The 16,573-nt window shown below is 42.8% G+C and overlaps 1 protein-coding gene across 1 annotated transcript in view; it reads left to right on the top strand.

The window, feature by feature from the left end:
* NLRP13 (NLR family pyrin domain containing 13) overlaps nt 1–16,573 on the top strand; it is a 74,210-nt gene that overhangs the window by 55,621 nt on the left and 2,016 nt on the right. The window contains 2 exon segments of the mRNA XM_060131981.1: nt 8,356–8,527; nt 9,015–9,122. Coding sequence (XP_059987964.1) covers nt 8,356–8,527; nt 9,015–9,122 — 280 coding nt within the window.

Here is a 16,573-nt window from a genome sequence, read left to right as displayed (position 1 = left end):
CTTAGTGTGTCTGTGAGAGGAGGTGTGAACTGAGGATTCTCCTACTCCACCATAGTTCTTCCCAATTTCTTTTAAAGAGTAAATCTGTGGTCCATAATTGTTTAAAATTTGCCCAATGTAATAAAACGAGTTTAGTGGGAAGGCAGAGAGAATCTCATTCTCACTTAATTGATTTTTATCCCGGAAAGTATTCTATATAGGAAAGCCTCAGGTATCTGAATGAGCATACGTGTGTGTGTGTGTGTGTGTGTGTGTGTGTGTGTGTGTGTGTATTTATTTTTGGCTGCATTGGGTCTTCGTTGCTGTGCACGGGCTTTCTCTAGTTGTGGCGAGCAGTGGATACTCTTCATTGTGGTGTGCGGGCTTCTCATTGTGGTGGCTTCTCGTTGCAGGGCACGGGCTGTAGGTGCGCAGGCTTCAGTAGTTGTGGCACGTGCGCTCAGTAGTTGCGGCTCACGGGCTCTAGAGCGCAGGCTCAGTAGTTGTGATACATGGGCTTAGTTGCTTTGTGGCATGTGGGATCTTCCCGGACCAGGGCTCGAACCTGTGTCCCCTGCATTGGCAGGTGGATCCTTAGCCACTGCACTACCAGGGAAGTCCCAGAGCATATATTTTTTACTTCTATGTTTTTCAGTTCTTTCTGTGATCTCATCTTATCCCTGATTTCTTTTATTCCTGAGTTGAACTCTTACCTGACAGATGTAATTTCTTCACAAAATAGTTTTTTGTTCAGGATTTGCTGAATTTTGCCCTTCTCTTTGGCATCATGTGTGTATTGAAAGTTGAAAGAGGCTATTTATTATCCTATAGTGCTCTGGTTTTCTTTTTTTTTGGATAATTGTGTAGTTCCTGTGCTGGTTTGATTTTGACCATTTTGGATGGGGAGGGGCTGTTTATCATCTAGCTAACGCCAGGAGCTTTATCCTTTAATGGGTAGTTCAAAATTCAGCTTGATTCTTCTCTTTCCCTGCTGCTACCCATACGCTGTACTTCCTGCTAACATGATTGACCTGTTTCTTTTTTCAGCTGTAACTCTTTTGCTTTTTGGAATCAATCTGTTTTTTGGGCTCTAGCCACCATCAACCATGCTTCTATTGCCAGAAAAGGTGTTTCGGCTGTGGTCTTCAGCTTGTGGATTTCAACTTAAATAAATGTCATTTGCTAGTATTTTTAAATTTTTATACCTTTATCTTTTGGAATATTTTCAGACTTCAAATCTTTGCAACTCAACACCTAGATAGAGCAAATGTTAACATATTTCATAACCATCACATGATAATCATAATCAGGAAATTAACAGTTAAATATTGATACTATAATTTAAAGACTAAAATTTCACCAGTGTCCTACTTCTAGATGTGGATCCAATCCACAGTCACACACTGCATTTAATCAGCCTGTCTCCCTGGTCTACTTTAATATGAAACAGTTTGTTTTTTTAAATCAGTTTGTGAGATTATGGAACTGTCTCACCACCTTCAGAATCCATTGATGATTCTTCTCTGAAACAACTCTGACCATGGTGTTTGCCTAATGGTTCTGTTTCCATGACCCCTACTAAATTAATTTTATTTCCTGTTAATCTATCAGTATGTATGTATGTATTTTCATTTTATGGATTAGACTCCATTATTGTCATTAATTTTGTTTATAAACTTGTCTGATTAGGTATTCTCACCAGCGATAGGTAAGAGTGCTCAATTTTCCTATTATCTTGGTTAAATCTTCTTGATTTTTGTCCGTCTGCTAAGTCAATAATGGTATATCAGTGTAATTTTAATTTGCCTTTCTCTATGCTCTTCTCATGTCTTTAAGAGCAATTTTATACAGTTTGGTGTTTTGTCTCTTTTTCTTGTTTTTCTTATTTAAACTTGATTCTTTTCCGATCAATCTTTAAGAATCCCTTATAGATTAGCAGTAGTAAATACTTGTGCTAGATAATCCAAATATTTCCTTTAGTATGTCAATTGTCTTTTGAAATTTATTTTTGGTCATACATTGTTCTAAACTGTAAATCAATGTTATGTAGGGGAGGAGAAGTTTTTTCCTCTACCCTTCTTGGGTTCTTGACTAAGGCTCTGTAATAAAAGCTTTCAAGTAAAAAACAAGTTTATTAACATGTATATCTCACATACACATGGGAGAAACTTAGGGACGAGTAACTAAAAAAGGTGGCTTAGAATTTAGGTTATGTATAATCTTCAACAAAGAACAATAAATTTCTAGAGAAATAGGACAATGAAAAGCAACTTTAGGCTTCCAAGGGCAATAAACTGGGAAGGTAGATATATGGGAAACTGAAGGGAGACAAAGCCTAATTTGTTATGAAAATTCCTTTCGTGCTGTCTCAGTGCTGTCTCCAGGTTGATAAAGTCTCTGGTGATCAGTTTTTATCTTTCCTGATAGGGGAAGAGGGACAGCTTTGAAAATTTATGTCCTATTTTTAGGCAAATAGAGAAGGGCAAAAAGCATTTTTTTAACTTTTATTGGAGTATAGTTGATTTATAATGTTGTTTCTGCTGTACAGCAAAGTGAATCAGTTATACATTTACATATATCCACTCTTTTTTAGATTCTTTTCCCATACAGGTCATTAGAGTATTGAGTTCACTGTGCTATACGGTAGGTCCGTATTTATTTTATATATAGTAGTGTGTATATGTCAATCTCAATCTCCCAATTTATCCCTCACCGCCTTACCCCCTGGTAACCATAAGTTTGTTTTCCAAATCTGTAACACTATTTGTTTTGTAGGTAAGTTCATTTGTACCCTTTTTTTAGAGTCCACATATAAGTGACATCATATATTTGTCTTTCTCTGTCTTACTTCACTCAGTATGACAATCTCTAGGTCCATCCATGTTGCTGCAAACGGCATTATTTCATTCTTTTTATGGCTGAGGAATATTCCATTGTATATTTGTGCCACATCTTCTTTATCCATTCATCTGTTGATGGACACTTAGGTTGCTTCCACGACCTGGCTATTGTAAATAGAGCTGCAATGCACATTGTGGTACATGACTCTTTTTGAATTATGGCTTTCTCTGGATACATGCCCAGGAGTGGGATTGCTGGATCATATGGTAGGTAGCTCTATCTACTTCTCCTCAATTGCTTACAGCTCAAATCCTTATTTCATAGTGGCATATTTGGGGGATGACATATTCAGGTTTCCTTCAGTCCCCCATTTGAAACTGGGCTTTCAGAAATTTTCACATCTTACCAGCTGATTTGGTAGCTGTGGAGATTCATTTTAGAAATGATGAGGTAAGAGATCTGTAAAAGACAGAGAAAAACAGATTTGAACAAGCAGAAAATGTCAGAAGTCCACTGTCTCGTATCTCACCAACTCAGTCCCGAGGATGGTTCAGTCCAGTGAAACCGTTGTGTCTTTATTTTGTTCTCTCTATGGTGCAAGCAATCAGGTATTTAACAAGAAACATTCCTATGGAAACAAAAGAAAAACAAAGGTTAATGATTATAACAAACCATAAGTTAATTCCTTGAGTCCACAGCACAGTGTTTTGAGATGTCTAGATTTCAGCTTGAAGCATCTTTGGATGGTAGAATGAAGATGGCTCTTGCAACCTGATGAATCTCCTGGTTTGCAGTTTGAGTGTCTCTGGTTACAGCTTTAAACCTTTTGAAACCTTTTGAATAGCCCATACAGTAACAGTTGTCCAGACATGAGTTGTTGTAATGATTTCTCTGAAGAGTATAGCAGGTTGTCCAGCTTTGTCTTGTAGGGCTTTGGGGAAAGGGTCATATTCATCCTTAGTGATTCCAAGTCAGAAGGGCTACAGAAAAATTGGAAATATTAATTTGGAGAATTGTAGCCAGATACTGGAGGAAACTAGAAGAATTCAGAATCCAGTCCAATCCAGGTAAATACCAAATAGCAAAGACAATGGAAGGGACTAGATAGAATCTAATATCCATAAGGGTGCACTGTAGTTTTCCACTGAAACATATTTTTATAGCCACCTCCATTTCCATCAAATGTAATTACAGTAGGACTAATTTGTTTGTAAAATAAACAGACCAACTTTAAAGACTACACTTATTTCTATAAATGCAACAAGAATCCTGCTTGATTATTATATATTGAACCTGGGTCCTCAGCAGTGAGAGCACGGAGTCCTAACCACTGGACCACCAGGGAGTTCCCAGTTGTAGAAGATCTTTACTGGTAAGATTCTGTCTTTTTTTTGAGATTGCTTTGCTAGAACTTTTCATAAGGAATCATCAGTTCACCTTGGGAGGCTTTCAAAAATCTAAGAAGCCCAGAACTTGCCACCAGGTTTTGGCTGCAACATCTATAGATTTAGGTGAATTCCTCTCTCCTCCATGTCCCCCAAATATGCTGAGGTTCCTGGGTCTGCTGGGTAGTGAACTTCCTTACTCACCTGTAAGGCAGGAATTTCTGTAACCCAGGTACAGGCTGGTTTTACACAAGCAGGGCTTTATAAGCATTGGTTCCTTAAAGTCAACCTTCTTTAAAGCTGTCTGGTCATAGCTGATTCAATGCACATCATTCTCAAATAGGACATTCTAGTCAAAGCCTTGGTACTTATTTTTTCATTTTTGTTGGAGTATAGTTGATTAACAATGTTGTGTTAGTTTCCACTGTACAGCAAAGTGAATCAGTTATACATTTACATATATCTACTCTTTTTTAGATTCTTTTCCCACATAGGTCATTACAGAGTATTGAGTAGAGTTCCCTGTGCTATACAGTGGGTCCTTATTTGTTACCTATTTTATATATAGTAGTGTGTGTTTTTCAATCTCCCAGTTTATCCCTCCTCTCTTCCCCCTGGGTAAGCATAAGATTGTTTTTTACATCTGTGATTCTATTTGTTTTGTAATTAAGTTCATTTGTACCATTTAATTTAGATTCCACATATAAGTGATATCATATTTGTCTTTCTGTGTCTGACTTAACTTCACTCAGTATGACAATCTCTAGGTCCATCCATGTTGCTGCAAACGGCATTATTTCACTTCTTTTTATGGCTGAGTAATATTCCATTGTATATATGTACTACATCTTCTTTATCCATTCGTCTGTCAATGGACATTTTGGTTGCTTCCATGTTCTAAAACCTCACTACTTTAAACAATGTTTCCAACTGGGACCTGTTAAAAGGAGAACAGAGTCATGCTGAACTTATGCAAATGGATATATTGTCATGAAAACTGGAGTACTCAATAAGTTTGCAAATTCCAGAGGGATCAGGTAGAGAGGAAAGATAAATGCTTCAATTCTGTTTATAAAGGAATAACTTACCAAATTGCTCTATATTAAAGTTAGCTTAAAGGCAAAGAGAAAAATGTGCCCTTAAATCTGGAAATCAAAACATTAAAGAACGAGCAATGTTTCAATCAAAAAGTCATAGAAAAAATTATAATCATCCTCATTGATTCAGTCCCATGTAATTGATTTTCGTCTGTTTGATCTGTTAACAGTTCCCATCAGCTTCATTAGTTCTGGAACTTCTTAGTCCAGTGACCTGCTCTCAAAGTTATTCAAGTGGAGCAGCCTCACCTGTAGCTTATTGTAAGTGCTTTCAGAGAGTGATCAGAGTAAAACAGTAACTGCCTGTGAGTGACAAAAGACTCAAAACCACACCATGGTTACAAATCTGATGACAGTGCATTATTTGTTTGAAATGCAACATATAACGATAACTGGAATTATGACTGACAATATGCCAGGGCAAATCAGGTTGCTAAGAATTTCATACAATGTCTAATACATTTATATTAGTAAGGTATATCCACTCAAATGCAACCTAAAGAAGTTTAAACATCACGTCTTTTCGACAGTGTGTCCTATGTAATTGAAGAAATCAAATGAGCCTAATTACTTTAACATCTTTCTTTAATGAGAGAGAAATTGTTTTTCAAAATTTTCCAGAGGCCGTCTGGAAAGTCCCAAAGTTAGTTTGAGGTAAGAAAGACTTCATTTAGGATCTGATTTTGGTTAAGTTGTCAAAATTGTCAAAATGTGTAAAACTTGATTAAATAAGATAATGGGTCATTGTGAATATTGGTGACAATAAAAGATTTCAAAGGCCAAGACAGAAAGTAACGGGAATTCTCTGGTGGTCCAGTTGTTAGGACTCTGCACTTCCACTGCCAGGGGCCTGGGTTCGATCCCTAGTTGGGGAATTAAGGTCCTGCAAGCTGTGCAGTGCAGACAAAAAAAAAAAAAAGGGAGTAACATAGTTGAGAATAAAATGCACTTCAGCCCTTTTACTATTGAGAAAATGTGCTTTTGAAAAAATAAGCAAAGACCTGAAAAAGACAACGAAGCACAGGGAAGTATTTTGACAGCACACAGAATCGTTGTTTCCTAGGTGAATTACTCAAAAGGTAAAGAAGAATCTTTAATCCAAGAAAACTTTCTCATTTGGATATAGAAAATTCTAGTTTTGCATAGGCACACTGTTAAAACCTTTATTATAATTAATCCATTCAGTTTTAGCCAGTTTGACCATACAAGATTTTTCCTTAATACATTTTAATGAGTCTCATGTACCTCTGTAAATAAGTTCATTTGTGCCTTTTTTCTAGATGCCACATATAAGCGATACCATGATATTCGTCTTTCTGATTGACTTACTTCACTTAGTATGATCATAGCTAGGTCTATCCTAGTTGCTGCAAATGGAATTATTCCATTCTTTTGTAATATTCCATTGTGTGTGTATGTTATTGGGATTGGCATATAAACACTATTATGGATTGTAGATCGTCCAAAAGGACCTTGTGAATAGCACAAGGAGCTCTACTCAACACACTACAATCACCTTCTGGAAAACCAACCCGAAAAAGACTAGATAGAGCTCTCTGTACGAGGGAATGACGTTGCTGAACAGGTAAACCCAAAATACGTCAGTGCAAATCAACTCTACTCCCATATAATATAAAAATTAAGTTGAAACGGAAAAAAGCAAAGAAAAAAAAAAAGAGAGAAACCTGGGCAAGAGGAAATGCTGCCGCCTTGTGGACCGTTCCTGTAATTACAACGTGGAAAACGCTGCTGACGGGCCCTGAATAATCGCAAGGCCTGTGAGGCTGTAATTCAGTAACACCGGCCCTCCAGAAAAACCCGAAGGGACTGTGCCTACTTGTTCCCCTCCTTGTTCCATGCCATGGGAGATAAATCACCAGGGCCCAGAGATCAGAAAGAATGTAAACTGAGACAAGCAAAGCTATCTCCCCCGTGCACGTGCAGGTTATTTTTTGATGATTCTGGGTTTATGGGTATTCTCCCAGGGAAGTTAACCTTGAAGCCGAGACAGTTGTAGATAATGTAAACCACCATCTGGCAACCTCCCTTTTTCTAGTCTGTATAATCTGCAACTGTAGCATAATAAAATTGGCCTTGCAACCGTCAGTTGTCTTGGTCCTCTGAACCCATTCATCGGTGCTACTTCAGTTCCTTACCCCTTCCCTTCCCTTCCGACCCTGGGCGGTGAGATACTCTTTCTCCGGCTGTCCACGGCAGGCAGAGATCAAGGGAAAACCAAAATTTCGACATAGGCCTGCACCCCGGCATTCACGGCAGCACTAACAACCGACAAGACACGGAAGTCACCAAAGTGTAGAAGGACAGATGAATCGGCCCAGCAGGTGCGGCCCCTGTTCCCAAAGGAATTACTCAGCCATAAACAAAGGATGAAATCATTCCATTTCCAGCCACAGGGATGGAACGAGAGATGATCATACTTAGTCAACAAGTGAGACACACAAAAACAAGTATCATATGATATCACTTACAGGTGGCATCCAAATACGTATCGAGAGGAATTAATTTGCACAACAGAGACGGCCTCACAGATAGGGAGAACCAAGCAATGCTGACCAAACGGGACAGATGGGGTGAGGGAGACATTGACAGGTTCAGATGCATGTATACAGGCTAATATTTAACACACAGGTAATCCAGAAGGATAGGACAAGGAACTCGACTCAACCCGCTGTAATAACCTATACTGGAAGAGAACCCGAAAAGGAACACATATACATCTATGTATAACTGAAGCACTTGCTGTACACCAAAAACAAAACAAAACCACACTCCTGACTATATCAACTACACTGAAGCACAAAATACACATTGCAATTAAAAAAATATTGCAGACCCCATTCCCCTACGGCCTCTGGGACCTGGGCTGGAGTCTCATCCATGGACGCGGAGCAGGCTTGGGTCCCAAGGCTGGACGGTCGCGGTGCTGAGTGATCTGGGCACGATGTGACAGCAAAGGACCCCTTTGGACCTGGAGTGCCTGGTCCCGTCTGCATGGGCCCACAATCTCCACATCAAGGGGGGCTCCCCTACAGCTACACCAAGCCTCGGGCACCAGAAACGATGCTGCATTCTGGGCGGGAAGGAGAGCTTTCAAAGATCCCCGGGGGCCCACGTCTCCTGGGGGTGGGGTTCCCTCCTCCAGCCTCTTTCCATGCAGTCGCCCCACCTACGCACTACACCTCCGTCATCAGAGCAGTTTCCCAGGTATTGGGATTTCCCTCGGGGGTGAAGGGCAAGGGTGAGGAAGCGACGAGACACAACCCCTTCGGTGTTTCTTCTGGCATATTCCACGCACACTGAGGACCCAGGGACGGGACTTTACCTGAGGCTCGGCTTCCCCGAGTAACCGCAGTTGAGCCTGAGGAAATACTGCCGCCTTGTGGACGTTTTTGTAACAACAACGTGGAAAACGCTGCTGCCGGGCCCTGAATAATCGCAAGGCCTGTGGGGCTGTGAATAAACAACACCTGCCCTCCAGAAAAACCCGGGGCTACTTCCTCGAAAATGAATGCAAAACAGGGCAGCGGTTCAAGAAGCCAATTTGAAGGTGTCAATTTTACTCACACTGTACAAAAAAAAAAGTACATGGAAAGACGCTAGCATCACTCATTATTAGAGAAATGCAGAGTAAAACTACAGTCAGGTATCACCTCTCACCACTCACACTGGCCATCTCCAAAAACATCTACAGGGAATCAAGGCTGCAGAGGACGTGTGCAAAAGGGATTCGTCCTACACATTTGCTGGGAATATCAACTGGTGCAGCCACTATGGAGAAATGTATGGAGCTTCCTGTAACGTAACTAAACAGAGAACCATATGTGATCCGTCAATCCCACTCCTGGCCTTGCATCCCGATATAATCATAATTCGGAACACGAGCCACCTGTATTTTCACAGCAGCGCGATTAGGACCAGTGCAGACATACATTCCACCCAAATGTCCATCAACAGAAAAATGAACATTATGGGCTACATACATACAAAATAATACTACTCAGCCGACAAGAAGAATGAAAACATACCCTCTGCAGCAGCAAGGATGGACTAACCTATGATCATACTAGGTGAATGAGGTCAGAGAGAGAAGGACAAATAGCACAAGAGAGCCCTTATAGGTGAAGCCTATCAATTCATGCAAATGATCTAATTGAAAAAACAGAGACTCTCACAGGTAGACAAGTAACTTACGATGACCATACAGGAAAGGTGGGGTGAGGGATAAATTTTGAGGTTGGCATTGGTGTATAAGCACTATTATGGATCGTAGATCATCCAAAAGGACCTTGGGAATAGCTCAAGGAGCTCTACTCAAGACACTACAATCACCTTGTGGAAAACCAACCCGAAAAAGACTAGATAGACCTCTCTGTACGAGGGAATGACGTTGCTGAACACGTAAACCCAAAATACCTCAGTGCAAATCAACTCTACTCCCATATAATATAAAAATTAAGTTGAAACAGAAAAAAGCAAAGAAAAAAAAAGAGAAACCTGGGCAAGAGGAAATGCTGCCGCCTTGTGGACCGTTCCTGTAATTACAATGGAAAATGCTGCTGACGGGCCCTGAATCATCGCAAGGCCTGTGAGGCTGTTATTCAATAACACCTGCCCTCCAGAAAAACCCGGGGCTACTTCCTGGAAAAAGAATGCAAAACAGGGCAGCCATTCAAGAGGCCGAGTTGAAGATGTCAATTTTACTCACACTGTAGAAAAAAAAAAGCCCATGCAAAGGCGCTCAACATCACTCATTATTAGAGAAATGCAGCGTAAAACTACAATCAGGTATCACCGCGCACACCACTCACACTGGCCATCGCCAAAAAAATCTACAAGGAACAAAGGCTGCAGAGCACGTGGGAAAAGGGAACTGTCCTACACTCTTCCTGGGAATGTCAACTGTTGCAGCCACTATGGGATCTGCATGGACCTTCCTGTAACATAGCTAAACAGAGAACCAATAGGTGACCTGGCAGTCGCACTTCTGGCCTTGCATCCCGATATGATCATAATTCGGAACGACACGTGCCTTGGGGCCGTTTCCCTTAACTAAACTTTACTAAAACTGGTGCTGCTGGGCGCTTCATATTCACAACCCCTGCGGGGCGGAAATGCACGCCTGCCCTCAAGAAATGTGCTGAGGTAGGCGACTGAAAAGGAACTCACGACAGGGCGGAGGTTCAAGAAGCCAAATTCAACAGGTACTTTGCTCACACAATGAAAAAAAACAATATTTAAAAACAGGACCTGACATGTTTCAACCTCGCTGAACGTTAGAGAGCTACAAATCAGAACTACAAGATACCTCCTGCCACCAGTCACATGGCCATTGTCAAGTTAATCTACAAATAAGAAATGCTGGAGAGGGCGTGGAGCAGAGGTAACCCTCCTACACTGTTGGTGGGAGCGTAAAACGGTAGAAGCCTCTATGGAGAGCACTGAGGGGGTGCCTTACAAAATAGAAAATGATAATGGAACGCTCCCTATATCCTTACACAAAAATGAACTCCAACTCGAACAAAGACTTCAAGGTAAGGACGGATACTATAAATCCCTTGATGAAAATGTACGCTTTTGAAAACCTTCAACATAAATCGCAACAAGGGTTTTTCTGAACCACGACGCAAAGAAATGAAAAATAACAATGTGCAAATGGGACCTGATTAAACCTTACAGCATTTGCACAGCAAAGGAAACTGTAACAACACAGATGACCTGCAGAATGGAAAAACAGGCTTGCAATCGAAGCTACCCGCAAGAAATTAATGTCCAAAACATACAAGCAGCTCATGCAGCTGAACAACATTAAAAAACTCCACTAAATATGTGAAAGTACAAAAAAGACAGTTCTTTAAAGACGACTTACACATGGCCGAAAAGCATAGGAAGAGGTGCTCAGGTCAATAATTCTCAAGAAAATGCAAATCAAAAGCACCACGACCAATCACCTCACAGAGCTCAAAAGGGCCATCATCATGATATCTACAAACAATAATTGCTGCACAGGGTGTGCGGAAAATTGAACCCTCCTACACTCTTGGTGGGAATGTAAATCGGTACATCCACAGCGGAGAACCAAAAGAAGACTCCTGTAAAAACTAAAAGTATAAATACCACGGGACCCAGCAATGCCTCTCCTGGGCAGATGTCGGAAAGGGTCAGCCTTGACAGCAAGCTGCGGACATGCCAGGCATTCCGCCGCTGCTCGAAGGGACTGTGCCTACTTGTTCCCCTCCTTGTTCCATGCCATGGGAGATAAATCACCAGGGCCCAGAGATCAGAAAGAATGTAAACTGAGACAAGCAAAGCTATCTCCCCCGTGCACGTGCAGGTTATTTTTTGATGATTCTGGGTTTATGGGTATTCTCCCAGGGAAGTTAACCTTGAAGCCGAGACAGTTGTAGATAATGTAAACCACCATCTGGCAACCTCCCTTTTTCTAGTCTGTATAATCTGCAACTGTAGCATAATAAAATTGGCCTTGCAACCGTCAGTTGTCTCGGTTCTCTGACCCCATTTGTTGGTGCTACTTCAGTTCTTTACCCCTTCCCTTCTGACCCTGGGCGGTGAGATACTCTTTCTCCGGCTGTCCACGGCAGGCAGAGATCAAGGGAAAACCAAAATTTCGACATAGGCCTGCACCCCGGCATTCACGGTAGCACTGCTAACAACCGACAAGACACGTAAGTCACCAAAGTGTAGAAGGACAGATGAATCGGCCCAGCAGGTGCGGCCCCTGTTCCCAAAGGAATTACTCAGCCATAAACAAAGGATGAAATCATTCCATTTCCAGCCACAGGGATGGAACGAGAGATGATCATACTTAGTCAGCAAGTGAGACACACAAAAACAAGTGTCATATGATATCACTTAGAGGTGGCATCTAACTACGGAGCAAGAGGAATTAATTTGCACAACAGAGACGGCCTCACAGATAGGGAAAACCAAGTAATGCTGACCAAACGGGAAAGGTGGGGTGAGGGACACATTGACACGTTCAGATGCATGTGTACAGGCTAATATTGAAAACACAGGTAATCCAGAAGGACCCACTGGATATGACAAGGAACTCGACTCAACTCTCTGTAATAACTTATACTGGAAGAGAACCCAAAAAGGAACATATATACATGTATGTATAACTGAATCACTGGCTGTACACCAAAAAAAAAAAAAACACACAAAAAACCACACTCCTGACTATATCAACTATACTCCAGTACAAAATACACATTGCAATTAAAAAGTAATGCCGACCCCATTCCCCTACGGGCTCTGGGACCTGGGCTGGAGTCTCATCCATGGACGTGGAACAGGCTTAGGTCCCAAGGCTGGACCGTCGCGGTGCTGAGCGAGCTGGGGACGATGTGACAGCAAAGGACCCCCTTGGACCTGGAGTGCCAGGTCCCGTCTGCATGGGCCCACAATCTGCATATCAAAGGGGGCTCCCCTACAGCTACACCAAGCCTCAGGCACCAGAAACGATGCTGCATTCTGGGCGGGAAGGAAAGCTTTCAAGGATCCCCGGGGCCCCACGTCTCCTGAGGGTGGGGTTCCCTCCTCCAGCCTCTTTCCATGGACAAGCCCCACCTACGGACGACAGCTCCGTCATCAGAGCAGTTTCCAGGCATTGGGATTTCCCTCGGGGGTGAAGGGCAAGGGTAGGAAGCAACGAGACACAACCCCTTCTGTGTTTCTTCTGGTGCATTCCACTCACACTGAGGACCCAGGGACAGGACTTTCCCTCAGGCTCGGTTTCCCCGAGTAACCACAGTTGGGTCTGAAGAAATGCTGCCGTCTTGTGGACGTTTCCTGTAACAACAACGTGGAAAACGCTGCTGCCGGGCCCTGAATAATCGCAAGGCCTGCGGGGCTGTGAATAAACACCTGCCCTCCAGAAAAACCCGGGGCTACTTCCTCGAAAATGAATGCAAAACAGGGCAGCCGTTCACGAAGCCAATTTAAAGTGTCAATTTTAGTAACACTGTAGAAAAAAAAAAGCACATGGAAAGACGCTCAGCATCACTCATTATTAGAGAAATACAGAGTAAAACTACAGTCAGGTATCACCTCACATCACTCACACTGGCCATCTACAAAAAAATCTACAGGGCATCAAGGCTGCAGAGGACGTGTGCAAAAGGGATTCGTCCTACACACTTGCTGGGAATATCAACTGGTGCAGCCACTATGGAGAAATGTATGGAGCTTCCTGTAACATAACTAAACAGAGAACCATAGGTGATGCGTCAATCCCACTCCTGGCCTTGCATCCCGATATAATCATAATTCGGAACACGTGCCACCTGTATTTCACAGCAGCACCATTAGGAAAAGTGCAGACATACATTCCACCCAAATGTCCATCAACAGAAAAATGAACATTATGGGCTACATACATACAAAGAAATACTACTCAGCCGACAAGAAGAATGAAAACATACCCTCTGCAGCAGCAAGGATGGACTAACATATGATCATACTAGGTGAATGAGGTCAGAGAGAGAAGGACAAATAGCACAAGAGAGCCCTTATAGGTGAAACCTATCAATTCATGCAAATGATCTAATTGAAAAAACAGAAAGAGACTCTCACAGATGGACAAGTAACTTACAATGACCATACAGGAAAGGTGGGTGAGGGATATATTTTGAGGTTGGGATTGGCGTATAAGCACTATGATGGATCGTAGATCATCCTAAAGGACCCTGTGAATAGCTCCAGGAGGTCTACTCAACACACTACGATCACCTTGTGGAAAACCAACCCGAAAAAGACTAGATAGACCTCTCTGTACGAGGGAATGACGTTGCTGAACAGGTAAACCCAAAATACGTCACTGCAAATCAACTCTACTTCCATATAATATAAAAATTTAGTAGAAACGGAAAACAGCAAAGAAAAAAAAAAACAGAGAAACCTGGGCAAGAGGAAATGCTGCCGCCTTGTGGACTGTTCCTGTAATTACAACGTGGAAAAAGCTGCTGAGGGGCCTTGAAAAATTGCAAGGCCTGTGAGGCTGTAATTCAATAACACCTGCCCTCCAGAAAAACCCGGGGCTACTTCCTGGAAAAAGAATGCAAAACAGGGCAGCCATTCAAGAAGCCGAGTTGAAGATGTCAATTTTACTCACACTGTAGAAAAAAAAGCCCATGCAAAGGCGCTCAACATCACTCATTATTAGAGAAATGCAGAGTAAAATTACAGTCAGGTATCACCGCACACCACTCAGACTAGCCATCGCCAAAAAAATCTACAAGGAACAAAGGCTGCAGAGCACGTGGGAAAAGGGAACTGTCCTACACTCTTCCTGGGAATGTCAACTGTTGCAGCCACTATGGAGATCTGTATGGACCTTCCTGTAACATAGCTAAACAGAGAACCAATAGGTGACCTGGCAATCGCACTCCTGGCCTTGCATCCCGATATGATCATAATTTGGAACGACACGTCCCTTGGGGCCATTTCCCTTAACTAAACTTTACTAAAACCGGTGCTGCTGGGCGCTTCATATTCACAACCCCTGCGGGGCAGAAAAGCACGCCTGCCCTCAAGAAATGTGCTGACGTAGGCGACTGAAAAGGAACTCACGACAGGGAGGAGGTCCAAGAAGCCAAATTCAACAGGTTACTTGGCTCACACTATGAAAAAAACACTATTTAAAATCAGGACCTGACATGTTTCAACCTCGCTGAAGGTTAGAGAGCTACAAATCAGAACTACAACAAGATATCTCCTGCCACCAGTCACATGGCCATTGTCAACTTAATGTACAAATAAGAAATGCCGGAGAGGGCGTGGAGCAGAGGTAACCCTCCTACACTGTTGGTGGGAACGTAAAACGGTAGAAGCCTCTATGGAGAGCACTGAGGGGGTGCCTTACACAATAGAGAATGATAATGGAACGCTCCCCAAATAACTGAATCACTTGCTGTACACCAAAAAAAAACCCCAAAAAACCCACTCTCCTGACTATATCAACTATATTGCAGTACAAAATACACATTGCAATTAAAAAATAATGCCGACCCCATTCCCCTACGGCCTCTGGGACCTGGGCTGGAGTCTCATCCATGGATGCGGAGCACGCTTGGGTCTCAAGGCTGGACCGTCGCGGTGCTGAGCGAGCTGGGGACGATGTGACAGCAAAGAACCCCCTTGGACCTGGAGTGTCTGGTCCCGTCTTAATTGGCCCACAATCTCCACATCAAAGGGGGCTCCCCTACAGCTGCACCAAGCCTCGGGCACCAGAAACGATGCTGCATTCTGGGCAGGAAGGAGAGCTCTCAAAGATCCCCGGGGGTCCACGTATCCTGGGGGTGGGGTTCCCTCCTCCAGCCTCTTTCCATGGACTCGCCCCACCTATGCACTACACCTCCGTCACCAGAGCAGTTTCCCAAGCATTGGGATTTCTCTCGGGGGTGAAGGGCAAGGGTGAGGAAGCGACGAGACACAACCCCTTCGGTGTTTCTTCGGGCACATTCCACGCACACTGAGGACCCAGGGACGGGACTTTCCCTCAGGCTCAGCTTCCCGGGTAACCTCAGTTGGGCCTGAACAAATGCTGCCGCCTTGTGGACGTTTCCTGTAACAACAACGTGGAAAACGCTGCTGCCGGGCCCTGAATAATCGCAAGGCCTGTGGGGCTGTGAATAAATAACACCTGCCCTCCAGAAAAACCCGGGGCTACTTCCTCGAAAATGAATGCAAAACAGGGCAGCCGTTCATAAGCCAATTTGAAGGTGTCAATTTTACTCACACTGTAGAAAAAAAAAGGACATGGAAAGACGCTCAGCGTCACTCATTATTAGAGAAATGCAGAGTAAAACTACAATCAGGTATGACCTCACACCACTCACACTGGCCATCTACAAAAATGTGTACAAGGAATCAAGGCTGCAGAGGACGTGTGCAAAAGGGATTCGTCCTACACACTTGCTGGGAATATCAAGTGGTGCAGCTACTATGGAGAAATGTATGGAGCTTTCTGTAATATAACTAAACAGAACCATATGTGATCCGTCAATCCCACTCCTGGCCTTGCATCCCGATATAATCATAATTCGGAACACGTGCCACCTGTATTTTCGCAGCAGCACGATTAGGACCAGTGCAGACATACATTCCACCCAAATGTCCATCAACAGAAAAATTAACATTATGGGCTACATACATACAAAGAAGTACTAGTCAGCCAACAAGAAGAATGAAAACATATCATCTGCAGCAGCAAGGATGGACTAACCTATG

Source organism: Lagenorhynchus albirostris, chromosome 19 (genome assembly GCF_949774975.1).
Source record: "Lagenorhynchus albirostris chromosome 19, mLagAlb1.1, whole genome shotgun sequence".
In the NCBI taxonomy this organism is placed as follows: Eukaryota; Metazoa; Chordata; class Mammalia; order Artiodactyla; family Delphinidae; genus Lagenorhynchus; species Lagenorhynchus albirostris.
The sequence above is the reverse complement of the archived record's forward strand: the minus strand, read 5'-3'. Positions and strand labels throughout refer to the sequence as shown.